This window comes from Idiotropiscis lumnitzeri, chromosome 8, assembly GCF_059441095.1.
Source record: "Idiotropiscis lumnitzeri isolate Australia: NSW breed Sydney's pygmy pipehorse chromosome 8, RoL_Ilum_1.0, whole genome shotgun sequence".
Classification (NCBI taxonomy): domain Eukaryota; kingdom Metazoa; phylum Chordata; class Actinopteri; order Syngnathiformes; family Syngnathidae; genus Idiotropiscis; species Idiotropiscis lumnitzeri.
The window spans coordinates 19,054,249-19,075,260 of NC_142398.1; the positions used below are offsets into that span (position 1 = coordinate 19,054,249).

General features: G+C 41.3%; 1 protein-coding gene across 1 annotated transcript; it reads left to right on the top strand.

The window, feature by feature from the left end:
* Positions 1-17,189: 17,189 nt before the first annotated feature.
* adra2c (adrenoceptor alpha 2C) lies at positions 17,190-20,646 on the top strand. Its single transcript, XM_088303782.1, has one exon. It carries the CDS (start codon positions 17,457-17,459, stop codon positions 18,801-18,803), a length of 1,347 nt encoding a protein of 448 aa, XP_088159908.1. The 5' UTR covers positions 17,190-17,456; the 3' UTR covers positions 18,804-20,646.
* Positions 20,647-21,012: the final 366 nt, after the last annotated feature.

The window sequence follows — 21,012 nt, forward strand, 5'->3', positions numbered from 1 at the left end:
GACAACAAAACTAAATATAATTGGTGATTTTTTTCTCAAGGCAAACAAACTGGGGTTATACGTGAGAAATTACAGTATTCATCGACAACAACCCAAAAAGATATACCGTAGAGCTCAAATTAAAATAATAGATGGACAAAAGCCAGCGAGAAGGTGGGACAGCCCAAGATAACATGATAGTGGCAATATCCTTTTTCTATGTGACGTGGGGCAGTGGGGGAGGGAGGGGGGGGTGGATTAAGAAAAGATCAAACATTATATTTGTCTTATGTCATTATCTCTTTTAAAAGCAATTTTCACAAAACTAACTGACAAGTCATTGGTCTGCAAAGCGTTTGCAAGTAAACACTGATCAGAGGACGAAAGTGCATCAAAGCCTTTTTCTGTCCCACTCTTCTATCTTCTTGTACTCCAGCGGAACTTTTATGGAGAACCTCAAAGCTGTGCAAATTTGATGAACATTTTCATATATGTTTACATTTTCAAAATTTCATTTGATGCTTTTGGCAAAAGTATAAAGTATAAGAAGACATTTCTATAATCCAGCTTTTAATACAAGATCTCCATTGTTCCAGATCTTGAAGAATAACTTATCTTCATTTTCACGCTGTCTCATGGACCATAGCACACAGTAAGAGTAGTTCATGGCCCTTATTGATTCAGCACACTTGGAGTGCAAGACCCTGACCTAGATGGAAAGAACCACATTATGCGCCAGCACCCAAGTGCGACAAAACAAAACAACAGGTTCAGAAACAAGCTCAGTTGGCTTCAAAAGCACTAAAACATGAATACACGTTGAATGTGAGTTATTTAGGAACGCGACATGATACTAGAGACACGAATACGGTTCCATGTGGGTTGAACAGTGCAAAGATCCTCAGCCATCTTGGAGTTTTTTTTTTCAGGTTGCTATGATAACTACATTTGTTAGAGCATCAAAATCTGATGCCAGCATTAGTATGGTGTATAAAGCGCCCGAGCGAGAGAAATTTAGAGATTTATCAAAAAAATGCGCCAATCTAAAACTTGTTTTTGCCTTCGTTTGCGATTGACTGATTTTAATGTTTAATACGGTGAAGAATGTGGCTGCTGAATCCTTCAATTTGTCTTCCATTTGCAGGACACTGGATTTAGAAAGTAGGCTTTTAGTAGTGATGGGTAAATGAAGCTTCAAATGCGCTTCATGAACCAATTGTAGTATTTTTGTACTCCTGTCGATGGCACTCTCTGTTCAACATTGGGCTGACTTGCCATCTAGAGGACACAAAAATATAATAACTGGTTCATGAAGCAAATTTGAAGCTTCATTTTCCCATCACTAGCTTTTAAGCAACCATATTGTCTAAGCCTCATTTACTCCACCACCCTTTTTTTTTTTCATCTCACAGATAAGATCACCACTCCAATCTGCCTGTGCCCTGCAAGCCGCTCAATCTTTTCTGCCTAGCCTAAATTTGCCCTTATAACAAAGCCTAACCAGATTTGATAGTCAATCTCGACATATAGAACTCAGGAGACACACCTTCTATCAGTGGCCAACTCACCGTCTTTATTACCATCTTTGCATTCTAGCTCATGCAAGGCCCTTTGATGTCTCTCATTTCCTCAACGAGACCTTAAAGAGATCACCTTTCTTTTTCCTCACCACTTCATTTAATCTCTCCATCTCATTTTCACTTTCCGACCATTCCATAATCCTATCATATGCTCTGGTGATCTCTACCAATTGCTATAAGGGAAGAGAGAAGATTTTGGTCCTTTTCTTCCATTCGGTCCTGTCTTCTGTCATTACAGCTTATCACTTGCTTCAGTGGTCCACACTGCAAAGCCGCCGAGCCAGCTCGGCTAATGCTGCATTCCACTCTGATGAGTATATGCATGTGAGTTTGCATGTGTGTGTGCCACCCAAGTGAGCTGAGGCCATAAATTAACAAATGAGGATGCAGACCGCGCCGGGTAGCAGCTCGTCCTGAGCCGATGTTTCTCGTATGCATGGTTAGTCCGGTGATTTACGGACGTTTGTGACCGATGGAGGAAGACAGATAGGCAAATTACACAGCATCGTTTGACTAAAACAAATGTGAGTGAGTGCATGAAGTCTCTTTTATGAGTGACAACATGGACTCGATTCAGTCTATGGCCCAATTTTGATGGACAGTGTCATTGTGATCGCGGTATTTTTGCACACCAACCACTCTCGCTCTCTCCCTTCTTTCATCTGCTTCATCCCTCTCAAAATGACCTCTATCTCACTTTTTTACGATTTTCATTTTATCTCAGTTGCGTCGCCCTTGCCTTTGCACTGAGCATCCTAAACTTGTAAATCATATTTGCAGCAAACCGATGAGGGGTAAATTATGCGGTCATTCTCACAGTATTTCTACAAGCAGAATGGCCTTTCGTATAAACATACATACTTTTTTTAAATTTATTTAAATTGGATTTTGTATATATAGAAATTAAAGCGAGACCACATATTGTCTCTTTGAGTGTTTTACTTTAATCACATAAAAGGGAAAGAGACGCCTTGGAGACAAGAATGAACCAGGACAGAATGAGATGAAAAGATAGAGCGATGTGGGTGGATGTTGGAGAAAAGACAATGGTAACTACATTAGAACCTTGCAGCCTCGGGCGCAGGCAATATTGCATTTTGTGTCGAGAAAAACAACATGGAAACAGTCCCAATGAAGGGAGGGAATGCACAAGCTGTGAAATACAGCATCGCTGTTGAACATTACAGCGGGACATTCACCAGCCAAGCGCATATCCACAAGTGTGCTAACAAATACACACAAATATAAAAAAACAGATTTTTTTTTTAAAGGGCCTGGACGAGCAAGAATGAGTTAGCAAGTCAAATATAGCCGTATTCCGTTTCAGCACACAACTGTAATTGTACACCCACATTCCATCATATGACAAGAGAAGAAAACAACATAAATTTCAAATCATTTTTTTTCCCCCTCGTGCCGTTATCGGGAGCTGCATTTGCGAGAAGTGACTCAAAGAGATTTGCTCTTACCCTTTAAAAGTGAACAACACTCCTGCTCCAGAGCTACAAATCAGAAATAGATAATAATTTTCAATTTTCACATTCTATTGGAATAGTTGCTCTGGTTAATAATTTATTTATTTGATATATACATATATATATATATATATATATATATATATATATATATATATATATATACATATATACATATATATATATATATATATATATATGGCATTGAAGTTATGGCATGGCTTTTTCAGAGTTCATAAATTTGAAACAAAGTTTTTTCTCTATATAGGGGCTCCGTAGATATTTCCCGAATTGGACTGAGGTCAGGAAAAAGGAAACGGTTGTCTTCACTAAAGCAAGTCCCTTTCGCCATGGTGCCATTTCACAACAGTCTGGCCTCAGTCAGATTTGGTAAACATCGGACATGATCGGCGGAAAGCCAGGACGTTTTTTTATTTTTCGTAATTTTTGTGACGTTACGTAAGAGGCCTTTGCCTCACATCAGGAATCAGCATTAAGATTTATCGGATTAGCAAGTTGAGCGTTGACGTATGACAGTGGCATTTTTCTTACAAAAAAAAAATACAACTTGAAAATTTCAGAGAAAAATGCAAAAATATATAAATTACTCTGCAGATAATTGAGAGTCAGCTGATAAATACTGCTGAAGTGGCATTTGATTTTTTTTTTTTAATCACCCCCCTTCTGTACTTTGATCGTTGCTCATCATCCTCTCTGACACACCATATGTCGTTGACATTTTGATTGGCTAACAGTAAGCGAAGCTGTTTCCCCCCCCCCGCGGTGCGGACATAAAACTAAATTTTTTCAAAAGTCATTTGTTTTTTTTTCATTAAAGCGGGTGAATTATGAGACAAACACACTCATGCACCTAACGAACGCAGTACTGTCGTGTGTAGCGATGAAGTCAGGAGCAGAAAAATTATTATTCCAATGAGTACGCTGCCCACCTGCGATGCTGGATAATATTGCAACGGTTTAAAGAGCGCAGGAGCGAAGATGCTGAACTGCTCCCTGAGAGAAGCTCTCCATCTGGTTTCACACTGCTGAGGGATGTGTGGGAACAACACTGCTACGGAGGTGTTAATGTTCCATTTCATGCTCCAAGCTTCTCCATGGGAGCTTGGAATGGCCGGGTTCACATACTGACAGAATTTCATGTACCACAACAGAGTCGTCAGTGTAGCCAGCTGAGGCGAAATCTAACAAACTCTCAGAGGAAGCAACACTCTGTCGTCGTGATTAATTATGGTTTATTCGCCATCCAAGCCATTCCAAAAAAAATCAAGTGAAGGTATTTACAATCCAGAGCCATTTTTGTTGCTTGATGCACGTCAACGTTCGAGTATAGGCAGTGAGTGTATAAGCTCGGCACCCACGTATGGAGGCGACTCATTTCACGCTTCAGTGTCTGCTATGTGCCTCTTCATTGATCGTAGATTTCAAAGATATAGTACGGACGAGTTGGAACATGAAAGTTTGTAGGAATTTTGCTGTACAGATTCGTCTCTCTGACCCATGCACCACATTACTGTGCGTCGTTGGTATGTCCTTACAGGTGACAGTAACTTTTCACGTTTTGTGTCTCTCAGTCGGTCTTGAAGCCAGTACTTTTAGAATTGTACATTAGAGTATTTAGAGCACAGTATATATGTTTAGAATGCTTCTTGAATTGTTTTAGGAATTACAGCTGCATTTACTAAATTAAAACCAAGGCGCATAAGATGTGACAACCACTTCCCTTTTCAAACAACTTAAGTAGTTTTTTGTCCTTCAAGGACCTGCCACTAGATGCAACTATAACATAATATAAATGTAAACAAATATACTTTACAATAAATGTAATCACTCCAAATTTTGTCTTGTTTGGAAGGAAGGAAAAAGACAAAGCACTTCACCGTTTAAACCTCAACCCAACAGTGAGGTATGATTGAGGGTGTATCATGGTTTTTGACTCTTTCGCAGGCTTCCTAAAGGCTATTTGGCGGGAGAACTTCACACAATTTTTCTGCCACTGTGCTGGAACAAGACAACAAGCCGTAGGACAGAAGTCAAACAACAAGAAAATGGCTTCAACAGAAGAAAATGCGCTTTCTTGAGTGGCCAATTCAGAGTTCTTACCTCAACCTAATCGATATTCTCAAGAGAGCGAGACACGCCAGACATTTTGAGAATATTGCTGGACTGAAACTGTTTTGTAAAGAGGAATGGTCCAAAATCCCTCCTGGTAGTTTTGTAGCTCTGAGTTGCAACTACAAGGAACATTTGGTTGGTTACTCTTGAGTGCTTGGAGCTCATCTGAATTCATCAACAAATTCAGAGTTTTCTCCATGGAGATATTTTGCCAGCTCTTCTCTGCAGTCATATTCACTTGCTGTTAAATACTGTCTTACATTTCTATTCATTCCTCCAGCTGACCAAAAATATCTAACCTTCGACATTGACAAGCTTGTGCTCATACATTTTTATTCCAGTAAGTAAAAAAAAAAGTAATTCTGCATCCTGTTGTCTTCTATAATCGTCCACCGCATTCGGCCACTGGGACCCGGACTATATATATCACATTTATTTATATTGTGCTTTCACAACAGTTGCAGCTGCAGCAAAGCAAATTACAGAAGGCGTGGCATAAAACATTAACAATAATAAAACATCGTACAAACTGTGACTAACAGGTTCACCATCATTTACAGAGGAAAAGATGGATAGGCGCACCTGCATAAAACCCGCTGCAAATCTAAAAAAAGATGTACAAGCCGCACCAGAATATAAGCCGCAGTTTTATATGTTGAAAAAAATGAGTGGTTTACTGCATGTACAGAACAATTTTGTACTGTGAATGCACATAAAGGTACATAAACAGATTGTTAAAACTGTTCCTTTTAACACGGCAACAACTTTGCTAATTAAAACAGAACAGACCCAAGAGAAAAAAAATTGAGATTCATTTCGTCTATTTTCTGAACTCTAGAGCGCCCCTAGTGGTGAAAGAAAAATCCACAGAAAAGCCGCACCGTTGTATTGGTTGCATGGTTCAAAATCTAGGAAAAAAATAGCATCTTATCATCCAGGAAAATGCCGTATTCATATTCAACCTGAATAAAAATGGACCTTGTTAAAAATTGCTTTACTTTGCAGCAGCCTGTGGAATGCATGTGATTGGAAATCTGAAAGATTTCTAAAAAAAAACAGCCAGAATTGATCTGAACTGTGTAAAATACAAGTGCTGTATTACATTTCAAAGCCCGTCATATAACTCATCGACACTCATACCAACTGCACATTGGCCGCATTATTGCCCACTTTCAATTATTGTTTAAGATTGGGGCATTTTATGAATTATAATTTCCATTAATTGGGTGATATTGCTTAATCTTTGCTTCCATCTTGAGTATGAGCGCCAGAAAATAAATACATGTGTGTGGTTGGTTTTACTTGGTGAGTCCAGACCAAATGTGTGCGGAATAACAATGCCTGCCACTCCCGCGGAAGAGCGTGAGTGGGGGTTGCCGCATACTTTACAATCTTTGTTCTATTAAGTGCAAATGTAATTGAATGAGCCACAGCATGTTCATATTTAGAGTTGGAAGCAGCAGACCATGTGCGTGTGTCCATATTTCTGTGTGTAAGTCTTCAAGAATATGCTCAGTGTGCGTTCATGTGAGCTACGTTTAAGAGTGCCCATCTTGTCCCGCTGACCCCCTGCATGTGGTTTTCTTCTTGTCTCGCCATTCGCTTGCAATGGTAAATAGAGCTAATCGGTTCCAATTCATTTAACAAAGCGCTTGCTTATTGAAGGTGAAGAGAACAATTCAATAAGTAGAAACGGCAAACTATTTTTTGCTGCGATTCTCCTCCTCGTCTTTCCACTTTCCTTAAAGGTTAATCTCTTCGTAATGAATACTTCTCGTCCCCGTTTAAATGCAGTTTCCTTGTAGCATTTGAACTTGTAATGGCTCCTCTTCAGAGTTAAGCATTTGAAGACGAATCTTGAGTGCTATTTACAAAATAAGAGCTTTTAATCTTTCCAAACCAAGGAAGGGCTTGCAGAAGGAGGGGCGGCGGCCCTGGTCATCCACCTGAGGTGGGTCATACAGATGAACTCAACCTGTTGACCCAAACATTTCAAAGGGCCATTGGCTTGGAAATACACCACGTGTGTATCGACGATGTTCCATCTGGCACATCGAATAAACCACCAACTGGCAATTATATACAGCGCGTTCCATAATTTTTAGCACGCCAGAAGCATACACATCCTGTAGAATTTGTTTGTAGGAATGGTTCAACAGACATAGAGCCAAGTCCCCAGACCTCAACCCCATTGAGAGCCTGTGGAATAAGCTCAAAGGACCAGGACACAAGTCGCCGGATGATTTAGAGAGATTGTGCAAAGAGGACTCGTCAAAGATCCTTATTTCTGGATCATTCCATCGTGTGAAAAAATATAGTGAATTAATGCACTTGAAAGGTCGTATTTATTTCTGTTCTACATTATGTAGAAAAAACTCACTTCATTATAAGCTAAAGAGCATATCTTATCTAGGGCTGCCATTAATTACGAATGGCACTGCACAAATTGCCGGAGCATAAACACTGTTACAGTGTCTGACAATGAAAGGACAAGAATTGGACCCGGGTCGATAACAAGAAAGAAGCAAGTGAACAACACAACTTCATCTCCGAGATTGGTGCGCGAGCAGACATTTTCCATTATTGGGCCATACGATCCAGAGCATCTTGTCACCTTTTTAGACACTCTGTAGCCTATAGGAACCTTATCCCTGAGCAAGCGAGGGGTCAGACTGGAAATGACTTGCCAAGCCATGTGATCGATTGTGACAATGTCACTTTCCATCACTTCAACATCATCAGGCAGTGGTTTGTAAACCGCAACAGTATGTTGATGGAGTTCCTCTTAATCGACCAGCTATTCCTCAACCCTGTTGAGGATTTTTTTTTTTTTTTTTTTTTATCAGCATGGTGATGGAAAGTATATGATTACCAGTCAGAGACCATTCTGGCTGCCATTGGTCAGTGCTGCTTCTGGAAGCCAGATTTACTTTTGGTTCTACTCTTTGGGACGGAAATGTTTATTGGTCTAAGTCGAATTTTGGTCATCTCGTTCGGCAATAGATTGAGATCCAATTTAGTCAAGCAAAAATTCCAAAAGGTTGTAGTTCTGATGCTATTTCCGGTTGGGTTCTGCATCGACTGACTAAGACGAGATATAGGTGAGATTTGATATTGCAGCATATTGTTTTTGGTTTCTTATTTTTCATTCAAAGGTGGTTTGAGTTAACGTGGACTTTAATACTATGTTTACGTGCTTTAGTTTGGTGAGACTTGTCTCGACTCAGTTATTCCGAGCTCAGCGTGATAGGTGCAAAATCTCAAAATCAGAGACAAGCTAGATGTGGGCAATAAGAAAATCAAAGCGTTTGAGCCTGTTCCCGTCCCGATCTGAGAATCTAATCTATTTCTCTCTGCTTCACTTTCCAAGCATCATTTGTCATTGTGAGTCGTTTGTCAATGTACCAGTTAGTATGTGTAACTGTGAGCTGTGAGTCATTGCAAAGTTTGTTTTTGCATTGTCAATGTCTTTCATTCGTGTGTGATGCTGAGAGCAAATTGCGCGATTTCTATAATGTTCTTGTTGAAAAGCAGAAAATGTTCTTGTTGTCCCACTTGATGAAATAAATGTTGGGTACAAAGAGGAATTAATTTTTCCTGTTCAAATTCAGTGCCATGAGAATAAAAAGTTCTTGTGTCAGAGTGTTCGGGTAAGTCAAAAAGTGTTTATTAATGCTGTCAATATGATCGTGTACTCTGCATGGAGGCACGTTCTGACATAAACTATGGCTAGAAATTTTGATGCTAGTCATTGTCCTTGTATGTGGGATATTCATTGTGAGCCATGTAACATGATACGTGTATTTAAATATTTGTCTCAGGCTTCCATCCTCCATTCTGCTGGTTTTGCCAGTATTAGCGGTTGGGATGACAATTGTTAAATATTCATTGAGATTTTATACTCCCTGAAGAACTTAATAAACAACACATCTACTGGTGTGGTGTGATGCAACTCAATATTTGTGGAAAATGTTGTGCAGAGATTCAGCCTCCTCAGGCAAGCCGAAGTATCACCAAACACCTGTTTCACTTTTGCGAGAGTGTTGCTTTTCTTGTGAGCTGGTTGAGAGCTTTTTATTTGTAGGCTGATTTCATTTGAAACAGCGAGCAGAAGGATATTTCATGCCTATATGCTGGGCTTGTACATCATTAACTTTACATTTTACAGTTTAAAAAGGTCAGGGTTGAGAATGTGTGTGTGTGTGTGTTTGTTTTTATGCATTATGGGGACATTTGACCTGTGTATACACACAACACTGCGAGGACAATTTGAATTATGAGGACACGGCCCATGTCCCCATAATTCGGACAACGCTATAGGTAAAATAATTGCAGGGAATGCAACAAAGCAGTGTTTTCTAGAATGGAGGAAAAGTCTCACAAGCATGAGGAATCTTAAATACATTCAATTCAGCAGGTTTCAAGCAACGAAAAACATACAGTTATTTCTTCCATCTATTATCAGCCAAATGAATGTAGGAGACTTTGTGACCCTGATCCAATGATTTGCATTCACAGAGTGGCTCCAATGATCATTGTTGTTTGACGTCGCAGCTTATGGAGTACTCCTGGAATGAAGTCACGCAGCTCAATCTGTCAGAATTGACCATTAACCAGAAGAATGTGGTGTTTTTGGCCTTGAGTCTTCTGCCTGTGCCACACAAGGCACTTCGGGCCTTGGAGGGTTCGTGGAGGACAAGTCGCACCCCGAGTGTGAACGCTCATGAAATGGCGTCTGGATTATTTGACTGCTTTGTGGAAAAAATGCTTTTTTGACATTTGAATAGTTGTGTAGCCATGAGTTAAATGTTTCAATAAATATATTGTCATATTTGTCCGATTTGGTACAGTTGCACAATCGCATCAATACCGCAAACAAATAAAAACTAAGTCGTTAGAAAGATAAATACACCCAGTTTTGACTGAAACAAAAATATTTAACTTTTTGTGCAGCTTAAGGACACCATATGGTAAGAATGGCACCAGGACAAATCAATTTTTTATGGCAAAAATTTTCTCCTGTGGCTTTTAATCAGCTTTGTTTTGTAGTCTGGAAATGATGGTAAGTAGATGTAAATAAGAAATTATCCAGCGAATGAGCAATAAATAATGTTTGTGAATTATAAAAAATAACTGCCATTCACCTCTTGACATGCACGAATGTATTTTTTTTTTGACCTGTTGAAATTCAAGGATGGAAGCGCTTTTAAAGGACGAGGATGGATGAGGACAGAGGACAATTATTTTATGAATAAGGACTCAACATGTCTGTTTTTGGAAAGACAGAGTATCTGGATAGAATCCACAGAAACACAGGGACAACGTGCAAAATCTACACAGTAAAAACCTGGCACACGGCAGGGTTCAGCTGTGAAGTGACCGTGTTAACTAATGGCCCTCTGTGCTATCCCTAATGGAATAAAATTCCCCAACCAACCCCCAAACCAACTCTCCCCCATGCTGCAAATGTACTGGAAAGTAAAAGGTGTCTTTTCAGTCATGTCCTTTGACCATCCAGCCAAGGAGGCCTCTTTTTTCTTTCTATTTCCTCTCCTGTCTCAACTGTTCAATTTATTGCCAACCTGCCTCCATTCCCTCTTCTGTTTTCCTGCCTCGCTGGTCCTTATATGCTTTACAGTGTGCATTTTGGCATCTCTCATAAAATGATATATCGACCAGAGTGAAGATGGGGGGGCTTAGATGGCGCTCAGCCTACGCCTTGCTGCAGATGGTACATTACAGTGGTCTTAATTGTTTGGATGGGAAAGGGTTCCCCCTCGGGTGTTTAACTTAACCAGTTGATAATTCTACACATTGTGGCTGGCAAGAAATGCGTTTTAAAGGAAGGCGATTCACAGTTGAAGTAAATTACACCTTTTTATTTTAGGTGTGGTCTTCTCGAGCTGTGTTTCTGTTTCCCCATCTTTATAGAGCCAAGGCACATAAATTAGATTAGAGAACGCTCATTGTACCAAACCAAATAAAAAAAAAAATGACAGAATATATAGAGCGTCATGAAAAACACTTTGCCCTCTTCTCAAATTCTCACTTTAAGGCACAGTCTTAATGAACTGGTCTATTTTTGGGAAATTTCCATATATACGACGCACCAAGTTATAAGGCGCATTATTACACATTAAGGGAAAAAAAAAATCCAGTCCTGCAAATAAGTCAACGTTTATTCCACGGGGAGTTCTCCTGGTTGACACGCCTCGCAGCATCGCATGGACATCAGGAAGAGTGCCTCAGTACGAGTGAGGATCACACTCCACAGTTTCTCTGGTAAGCTCTATTCAGACATGCTTGAGAGGAGGGTCCATTGAGAAGTCGAATCTCAGATTCAGGAGGAGCAGTGTGGTTTTTATTCTAGCCCTGGGACAGTGGACCAGCTGTATGACAAGTGGATTCTTCCAAGGCTATGTTCATAACCTATAGCAGAAATCCGTTTCTGACCTTTGTTTTCTGTCATCCGAAATTGGATGACATCTTGACAGCAGAAACATGTGGCATGCAGCCGACTGGCTAACATGAGCAAGAGCGTACGGTTGCTGAAGATCACCTTGTCTTAAAATAGAGGCAACATTACGATACCTTGCCCTTCAGTCGCACTTGTAATCTCATTGACACGTTGCACAAGAGATGAAAAAGCTTGTGGTAGTGACAGGATGATTGGGCAGTGGTGGGATTCAGAGCTGAGACAGATAATACAAAATCAACAATTTTGGTATAAACTTACAAAGAATGGAAGTCTCTGGCTTCCAACGTAGACTAAAGTGATTATGAGGCATTTGAACAGACTGGGTGAGGTTAGAAAGGTTCGAAGAAAAAGACACTTCTGCTCTGTAAGGCGATGATAGAAACTCCTCTGGGCTGGATGTTGCTTTGCTGAACGGTTTGTTGCATTATCTACACAGAAGTTGTCTGCTGAGGTAGCATGGCTATTTGTCAATGTCAACAATACACCCTATTGTGGAGGACCAATGAAAACTACAACAGAGTACAAGCTGTGGAGGCTTACGTTGCTGATAAGAGCACTAATTCATCAGCGGGAAAATCTTTGTTGAGTAATAAGACTAATTTTCCAAAATAGAATATCAAGAAAGTTATTGAATTAATATTTTTTTTGCCAGCCCATTAAATCCTTTGTCCTCTAAACAATAACATTATTCATTAAATAATCTAAAATGCAGTTTACACCATTTTGTTGGGACCTAAAAAGCCTCTCTGTTGCCTGCAGCCGTTTTCATCAGACACAATCAGGAATCCGTTCCAAGAATGATCAATTAATGAATTATTGTGTCCTTGGATTGGATTGTTCCATTTTTAGATGTAAATTAATAATTGTGTCGAGGAACGTATTTAATGGATGGGTATTACAGGTTAATAAACAAAGCTGAACTGGTTGCCAGCCATTCGCAGGGCACACAAAGACGAACAACCATTCGCGTTTTTGGAATGTGGGAGGAAACCGGCGTACCCGCAGGAAACCCACATCGGCACGGGGAGAACAAGCAAACTCCACACAGGAAGTATGAAGCCGGAATCGAACCCACGACTTCTGCACGTCTACTTTCCAGTTGGTTTATCTGTATTTACCTGTATTTTTTATTGACGTTTTATTGAAGATTCAACCGAAACCGAGTAAAACCTTAAACTTAAGTTTTAAATTAAACATAGTTTTTACATTACAATTTAGCCTAATTTAAGCAAGAATTGGTTGTTATTAACTATGAAATTATGTAAAATATTTTAGAACACTGTGTATGATAAAGGCCAGTACTTTTGAAATATAGTTCAAATTATTAGGTGGAATTATCCAGCATCACCACGCTGAATAGAATTCAGTCCTCCACAATTATTCCTGTACTGCACAGGTGTATAAGTCAAGAGCAGAGGAGCAACAGAGCAATTTGTTTTGTACAACAGCCTCCATCGGATCAGATTACAGAGCAGTAAACGCTACAAAGTGTAATATGTGAAAAGTTTGGTAAGAATCAATGTGAAACACGTTATCTCGAGTCTCCAACCCCAAAACTGGCTTCTGGTTAGCCGAAAGGACGGCTTTATTCCATCAGAGCAGGTCACAGCGTTAGCAAAAGAGCCCAGTAATAGCCAAGATCACTCACCGTGGTCGCCATTACACGGACAGAGCAGTGGCCCCAGGGTACGAGTTAATGCTTATAATAAGGCTTGTCTGTCCGTTCAAAATCAGCTTAGAGTGCACCCACGCTGACCGACAACATCACTCCAGCCTTGGTTGAATTTAAACGGGCAGCATGTGAACAAGCAGGGTTTTTTTTTATTTTTTTTTTTTTGGGGAAGGTGATCCGAGGTTTGTTTCCCAGGCTGATGAACCAAGACCTATTTTGCCCTTCCTATTACGTCTCAAAGCTATGAAGAGGATCAATTAAGACTTTCTCGTAACGGCGCCTTCTATTTAATTCAGTATACGGCTGAGCAGTCTTTGATTAATGACAGATACTTAGCTGTGAGACATGCTCAATAAAAGCACTGGTCCGGGGAGCCGAATGCCGGGCTACAATTCTCCGAGCCCAGGTCCACCTCCAAGAGCGGAGGGAGGTTAACGGGAACATTGAGTGGAGGTAAAAACAACAACTTCTCACGTCAACTTTTCGACTGCATGGCATTACTTACGTGAGCTCGGCTTTAACGGAACAACCCAACTTTATATTATGACCGCTGGATCACTGGCCGTGCGTGATGTCGAAAAAGCACAAGGAGGACAAAGACGAATAGCGCCCAGGCTGTGAAGGGTGAAAGACGGATGGGGACGTTTATGTTCTGCTATAATCGTTTGCGGTGTGCATGCATGTGTGCCGTCATGGGGCAGGAACACACGTGAATAAATAAGCACGTATAAGCAGAGATGGTCACATGACCCTTTTTTGACGATCAGTCCCCTCTCCCCGGCGGCTATCTCGGTACCCATCCGGCCGGCTTTATTCATAAAAACTGTCATTCCCGACCGCGTTCCGGACCCCGACCTACTACTGCTACTGGGGCATACCATTACAAGAGGGGGGCAATACCACAATCACGATAACAATCATTAGCGGGTTAATTTACTATTAAAATCCGCTTACCTTATTATGGTCCTATTTGGGTGATAAGTGTTTCATCAAACTGAAGTGGGTTAACGGTTTGACATCCCCTCTGTTATTTCTCTCTCCGGTATTTCCCCCCTCCTCTTGTAATGGTATGCCCCAGAAGCGGGCGGGAGCCGGGGGTGATGTCAGAATAAGCAAATACCGGCACGCTTGAACACAAATAGTTGGTCGTTGTGCTTTTGGCGGAGGCAATTTTGGTCATTTGCCTGCGACCTTTGTTAATCGAACACTTTTTAAAAATTTGTCACCGCCCCACCCCCCGCCCCAAAATCCGGCGTACCCTGGGACGGACTGCCCAGCTCTATCTTTCCTAACACATTCAAACATGACGGCAAAATGTACGGAAATAGGTCTTATACAGCAGACCAATCCAAAGAAATGCGAGAAAAAAATCAATCTCACACAAAAGAAATAGTTTTGACCAAGATCTGACCTGAGTGCTTTTGTCTTCATATTCCCCACATCACAACTAACTGCCAACTTTATAAAGCCACCAGCACTATTAAACGTCAAAACGAGGTATTGTCTTTCGGCGAAAAGCTTCCTCCTCTCAGTGGAGTGAATATGTCCGATAAATGCCAGGATTTAATGAAGCTGTCCTGGTAGGCTCAAAACCTGCCGGAGGTGTTTCCCCCTCTGGACAGGAGAAGACAGATGGTTGATTTTGTATCAATGTGCCGTCACAGCTGCTCTCGTGTCGTGCACATGATGTGGGCAGATAACACCGCCAGCCGAATATACACACTATAACCGCTTCCAATTAATCCAGTCATCTTCTTATGAACACAATTACCACAAGGTAAACATGTCACCGATTAATGGAAGGAGAGTGTCGGAAAATTTGATTTTATGGACAAGAAAGGTCACTCTATGTGCTCTCACAGGATACATGTGAGTCGATACGTTAATATACGCAAATTATAGACAATCAAGGGTGGGGCTGTAGGCAGGTGTGGAAGAACATGAGAGCACTTAATATAATGAAACGGATATGCGTTCTCCTGTTCAAATATTTAAAACTGTCCTTCAAACTGAGAATACTTTCACTTTAGAGCAGCCCAATTTGAAGAGGGGCAAAAAACAATGCGCTGTTGAGGGAGGACAACCAGGTACTTTTTTTTTTTTTTTTAACAATGAGGGAACAACCTTGGAATTATAAACAATTTTGAGCAGAGGACTGACAATTAGGTATCTTTTCAACAAGTTTGATGGATGCATGCAAGTCAAAATTGGGCGGCTTAAAATACAACACCATGTTGTTGAACCTTTCTTTCATGAGACAAGGTGAATTCATGAAAAGCCATAATCTCATTATGTTTATTCCCACTTGGGTGTGCACATTATTGTAAATCCTCTTGTAAATTAAACAGATTAAACATTTGCATTTGTAATTTATGTAAAAACTACACTTGTTGTGGTGTGTTTGGATGAAATATTTTTGTTTTAAAATATATCGTTTATTGCTTCATATATAAAAAGTAATTTTATGACACCAGTCAGTGGTGCCAATTGGTGGTCATGTGACTATGTACATTTTATTTTCTAAATTGTGGCATTCAAAAACAGGAAAAAAATATATTGCTCCAAGACAGTGGGAATACTGCCACGAATTTGCTCCTATGTGCTCAGTCTGGCTGTAAATTACGGTGGCCTTCAATTGTCAATAAGCGTTTTGGCAAAGCACTCTGCTGTAATTATTGTTTAGGATTCATCAGTCATTCAATGTCTTTCACCTGTCACACCAATATGGTCGGCAGTCTGGAGGGAGCAACATTATAGAATGATGACCTTTCCTCACCGTCATTTACTAAATGATCGGCCTGTTTATGTGAACGTGTTTGCATTTATTTTGAAATATCTGAGACACGACTATGGAGATCAGGCATAACACTTTGAAAGAAGTGCATAACAGTAGTCAGTTGATAATCTTTTTCTTTTTGATTCAAATCGCTCTAAAAATATTAGATTGTTCGTTTAAAGTCAACGTTCTAATTTATATAATGGTAAAATTGATTTTTTACCAAGTACCGTATACCGTATTTTTCGGGCTATAAGCCGCTACTTTTTTCCTATATTTTGAACCATGTGGCAAATACAACGGTGCGGATTTTCTGTGGATTTTTCTTTCACCACTAGGGGCGCTCCATAGTTCAGAAAATGCGCTAAATAAATCTTGATTTTTTTTTCACTTGGGTCTGTTCTGTTTGAATTAGCAAAGTTGTTGCCGTGTTAAAAGGCACTGGTTTAAGAATCAGTTTTTTTTTTTAACATGGAAAACTGCAGCTTATAGCCTGGTGCGGCTTGTATGTCAGTTTTTTCCCACAGAATAGAGGTGTCGCGGCTTATTTATAGGTGCGCCGTATAGTCCGAAAAATAAAAACCTTAATTTGGAGCGCAAAAACAAATGTAAATGTTTCACTTTAAATTGAGTGTGATTTATTATTTTTTTTTTGCATTATAAAAAATAATCATTTTATATAGGTGAGTGCTCTCGCACGTGTGGCTGGTTGTTGCTTCGCTTCTCAATGAGCTTCTTGACAGCTTTGTGACCTCCAGTGATGAGTGCCTACTGACAGTCTTAAACATGCCACGCTCCCTCACAATAACTTCAACACGAGCATTCGCGTAAATGCGCCTCCTCGGCGTCAGCATCGTGCGCGCATGTCATCAACGATGTTCCATTAAAAGATGAAAGTGCTGTTTTCGTATTTCTCTCCCATTATTGCGCTCGTTTCATTTCTGGGGTTGGAGAGGGTCGCTCCTTTCTCGGCGTAAAAAAAAAAAAAAAGAAAAATGGACACGTGGTTGTTTCACGCCCGCTCAGCCTGAAACGTTCCGCGGGGGAGCGAAGGAGGAGGGGAGGAGAGAGGAGGAGGAGGAGAGATGCAGGAGCAGGCAGGAGGAGAGAGGACGTGCTCAGAGGGGCGTCCGCGTTCTAACCACGGACACTGAGCTGCGGAGCATCCTGCGCACATTTGGAATTAAACACTTTTCTCAGCATCTCTCACTAAGACGAGACTTGCAGGATGTGCAAAACGAGCCAGTGGAAAGAAAAGGAAAAAAGACCTGATGGATGTAAAAAAATTTTTCATTGTCAAGTCATAATGTGACATTTCACGTAATGCGCGTGAATCTTTAAGCGCCGTCAACTATTTGCCAGCATGGATTTCTTGAATTTCTCCTCTTTAGAGGAAGGCATGGAGACAGACAATATCTCCACTAACAACACCTCCGAGAGCAAGTACCCCCCTCTCGCCATCTGGAGTCTCGCTGGACTTGTCAGTTTTCTAATCCTGTTCACGATAGTGGGCAACGTCTTGGTTGTGATCGCCGTTTTAACCAGCAGAGCCCTGAAACCACCCCAAAATCTGTTTCTGGTGTCTCTGGCCAGTGCTGACATCCTGGTGGCCACTCTGGTCATGCCGTTTTCTCTGGCGAATGAACTTATGGGCTACTGGCTTTTTGGTAAGATTTGGTGTGACATCTACTTGGCTCTGGATGTTTTATTCTGCACCTCCTCCATCGTTCACCTCTGTGCCATTAGTTTGGACCGCTACTGGTCGGTGACACAGGCGGTAGAGTACAACTTGAAGAGAACGCCGAAAAGGGTCAAAGGGATGATTGTGGTGGTGTGGTTGATCTCGGCTGTCATCTCCTTCCCGCCGCTGATATCGATGGACAGGAGCAACAACGAGACAACGCCGCAGTGTATTATAAACGATGAGACTTGGTACATTCTCTATTCCAGCATTGGGTCCTTCTTTGCCCCGTGCGTCATCATGATTCTGGTCTATATTCGGATATACCAAGTGGCAAAGACCAGGACCAGAACCATGTCAGAGAAGAAAAGGGACGTGGATTCGCCACAGGAGAACGGTCGAACCGACGCGGACAAAGCCGGTTCGTTTAAGTCCGAAAGGGGCGGGAGCGTTAAAGACAACGAATGTGAAAACGGCCATTGCAAGGAGCACGCGGCGGGCACTTCCTCGACAAAAACTTCGAAAAAGCCACACGTGGACCACCACGATGATTTTGACGACAGCAGTTCGTCAGACGAGAAGCCCAAGAAAAGCTCCGCGTCGTCCAAACATCACCAGGATGAGCGAAAAGAGCGGAAGTCCAGCCGGAAAAGCAGCTCGGCCTCCAAATTCTCCAGCAGGAAGTCGTGTGCCAGTTCCAAGTCCATGGAGCTCTTCTCGTCTCGCCGCAAACGCAGAAGCACAGTCAACAGGAAGAAAGTCTCCGCGGCGCGAGAAAAACGCTTCACCTTCGTCCTGGCTGTGGTCATGGGCGTTTTTGTTTTGTGCTGGTTCCCCTTTTTCTTCTCGTACAGCCTGTACGGAATCTGCAGGGAGAAATGCAAGATCCCCGAAACTCTCTTCAAGTTCTTCTTTTGGATCGGCTACTGCAACAGCTCATTAAATCCGGTCATCTACACCATCTTCAACCAAGACTTTCGCAGAGCTTTCCAGAAGATTCTCTGTAAATCTTGGAAACGCTCTTTCTGATGGGTTTTAACAGACATTTTGTACGCCAGATTACCATTTAAGCGCTTCGGAGTGACAGAGACAAGTGTCGGCCCGGGGAAGTATTCTCACCTTTTCCTGTCAGGGATTATGCTCGAAATGAAGGGATGGGAACGGATCAAAGGCCTGAACTTAAGGTGCGGGGAAAGTGCTGCGCTTTTATTCACAGACGAAGCTTTCACTAAATGCCAGGCAGCTTTTTCACACTCCAATATTTGCTCTAACTAAACCACTCGCGTTGATTTACGCCTCTTTCATTGGAATCCAATAAAAAGACTCATAAGAGCCACGGTGATGCACGCCGCCGCAGCGCAGTCACATCTGGATGAGCTGCTCAGGAGACGAAGGGTTTATTGCGACACGTGATCATGGAGCGTAATGCCAACACCTTGACAATCTCCACTTGTTATATATAGGACAAAATGAAACTCTTAATCTGTTTTTCTTGACCTTTGTAATATGTTTCACTCAATATGAGGACCAATGGGACGAAGGGGCTCCTTTCTTACTGTTCCAATGTCAAAATGGAAAAAAAAATGGACAACATACGAAAAAATGTAACGTATTTTCCGGACGATAAGCCCCTACTTTTTTTCAGAGATTTTGAACCATGCGGCTAATACAACGGTGCGGCTTTTCTGTGGATTTTTCTTTCGCCACTAGGGGGCGGTGTATAATTCAGAAAATACTCTAAATAAATCTTTTTGTTTTTTTTTTCTCTTGGGCCTGTTCTGTTTTAATGAGCAAAGTTGTTACTGTGTTAAAAGGCACTGTTTTAACAATCTTTTTCTGTACCTTTATGCGCATTCACAGTTCAAAATCGTTCTGTACATGCAGTAAATAATTGTTTTTTCAACGTAGAAGACTGCGGCTTATAGCCTGGTGCGGCTTGTAAGTCGTTTTTTTTTCTCTCTCTCTCTCTCAAAAGAAGTCGCTGCTGTTTATATACCGGTGTCCCTATAGTCCGGAAAATACGTTATTCAAGAAATTTCTTTTAGATAGTTATCATATCTGCCTCAGTGGGAGGTACCTGCCGGTTTGTATACTGAGTATGAGGTGGCAACCTTTCGTCAGGATGTGTGGCATTTTTTTTTTTTTGCGTGAGAAATCTGTGGACACGGTGGAATGTAAGGCTCTGTGGCAGAATGGCAAAGTCATCCCCTTGCAGGGCATTTCTCTGGAACTACAGTCTGAAACAATAGATGGATCACCGCCTCCCTGCTGCGGCAGATGGACAAGCATTGAGGCTCACACTTTGTGTGTGAAAAAAAAGGTGAAATGGAGGAAAAAGCGGGGACTGGAAGTGTGGAACTATAATGTTGAAGGGTGTCATTCTCCACCGCCACTCACTGTACGTGTGCGTGTGCCCGTGTGTGCGTGCGCCCATGCGTGTGTGCATGCATGTGCGTTAGCGTGGTCTAAGCCGGAATTTGGCAACAGGAGTGATCCTCTCTGCTCAAGTGTCTTTCTGCCCTCCTTCATTTCCTGTCAGGCAAATTTTATATTTTCCACAACCCCACCAAAGTCAGACACATTAAAAACCTCTTACGTATTATTGCTGACTTTTATCGTCTGCTGTCGGCACACATAAGAATGCACATTAGACACTCTTGTCATTTCGTATCTTTTTCCTGACAGCCGTTAATCGTTAGGGGAGGTTAAATGATTATTTTTCCCTTGTAAATATGTGATAACGGTGCAGTATTATTGTGTGGTGCCTCATCGTCCCACACGTATTGCTAGGCTTGCGTTATGAATAATGCGCTCGTGGGGTTACATGGCACACCAAACGGTCCTTTTGTAATGTTGGAGAAGAAAAAAAAACAAAAAACAAGAACAAGTGTTTATTTCTCTGCTTTGAACACATTCTGAGAGATCAAATAAATATAAACTGTGTATTGCTGAATTGGCTGGATTCTTTATCGGCGTGTCTAACTCGAGTGCCACGATGCTTTTGGTTTAAGTGTTGGTTGCATTCGAAAGCAGCTGTAAGGCATCAAAGTCGATGTGGTCAAAACAGCAGCGACGACTTGTAATGACGATGAGGACATTGGACGAAATCAGAAACTCCAGTTTTATGTTGCTAAACTCATTCCCAATTGCCGTTTGGTCTTGATTTCAATGAGAACATGCGGGATGTTAACTATAGATCCAAATATTGACTTTGTCATATTTTTGAGCTGTTGGCTAA

Excerpts from the sequence above, each read along its gene's own strand:
- adra2c (XM_088303782.1), top strand. The coding sequence starts at position 17,457 with ATGGATTTCTTGAATTTCTCCTCTTTAGAGGAAGGCATGGAGACAGAC.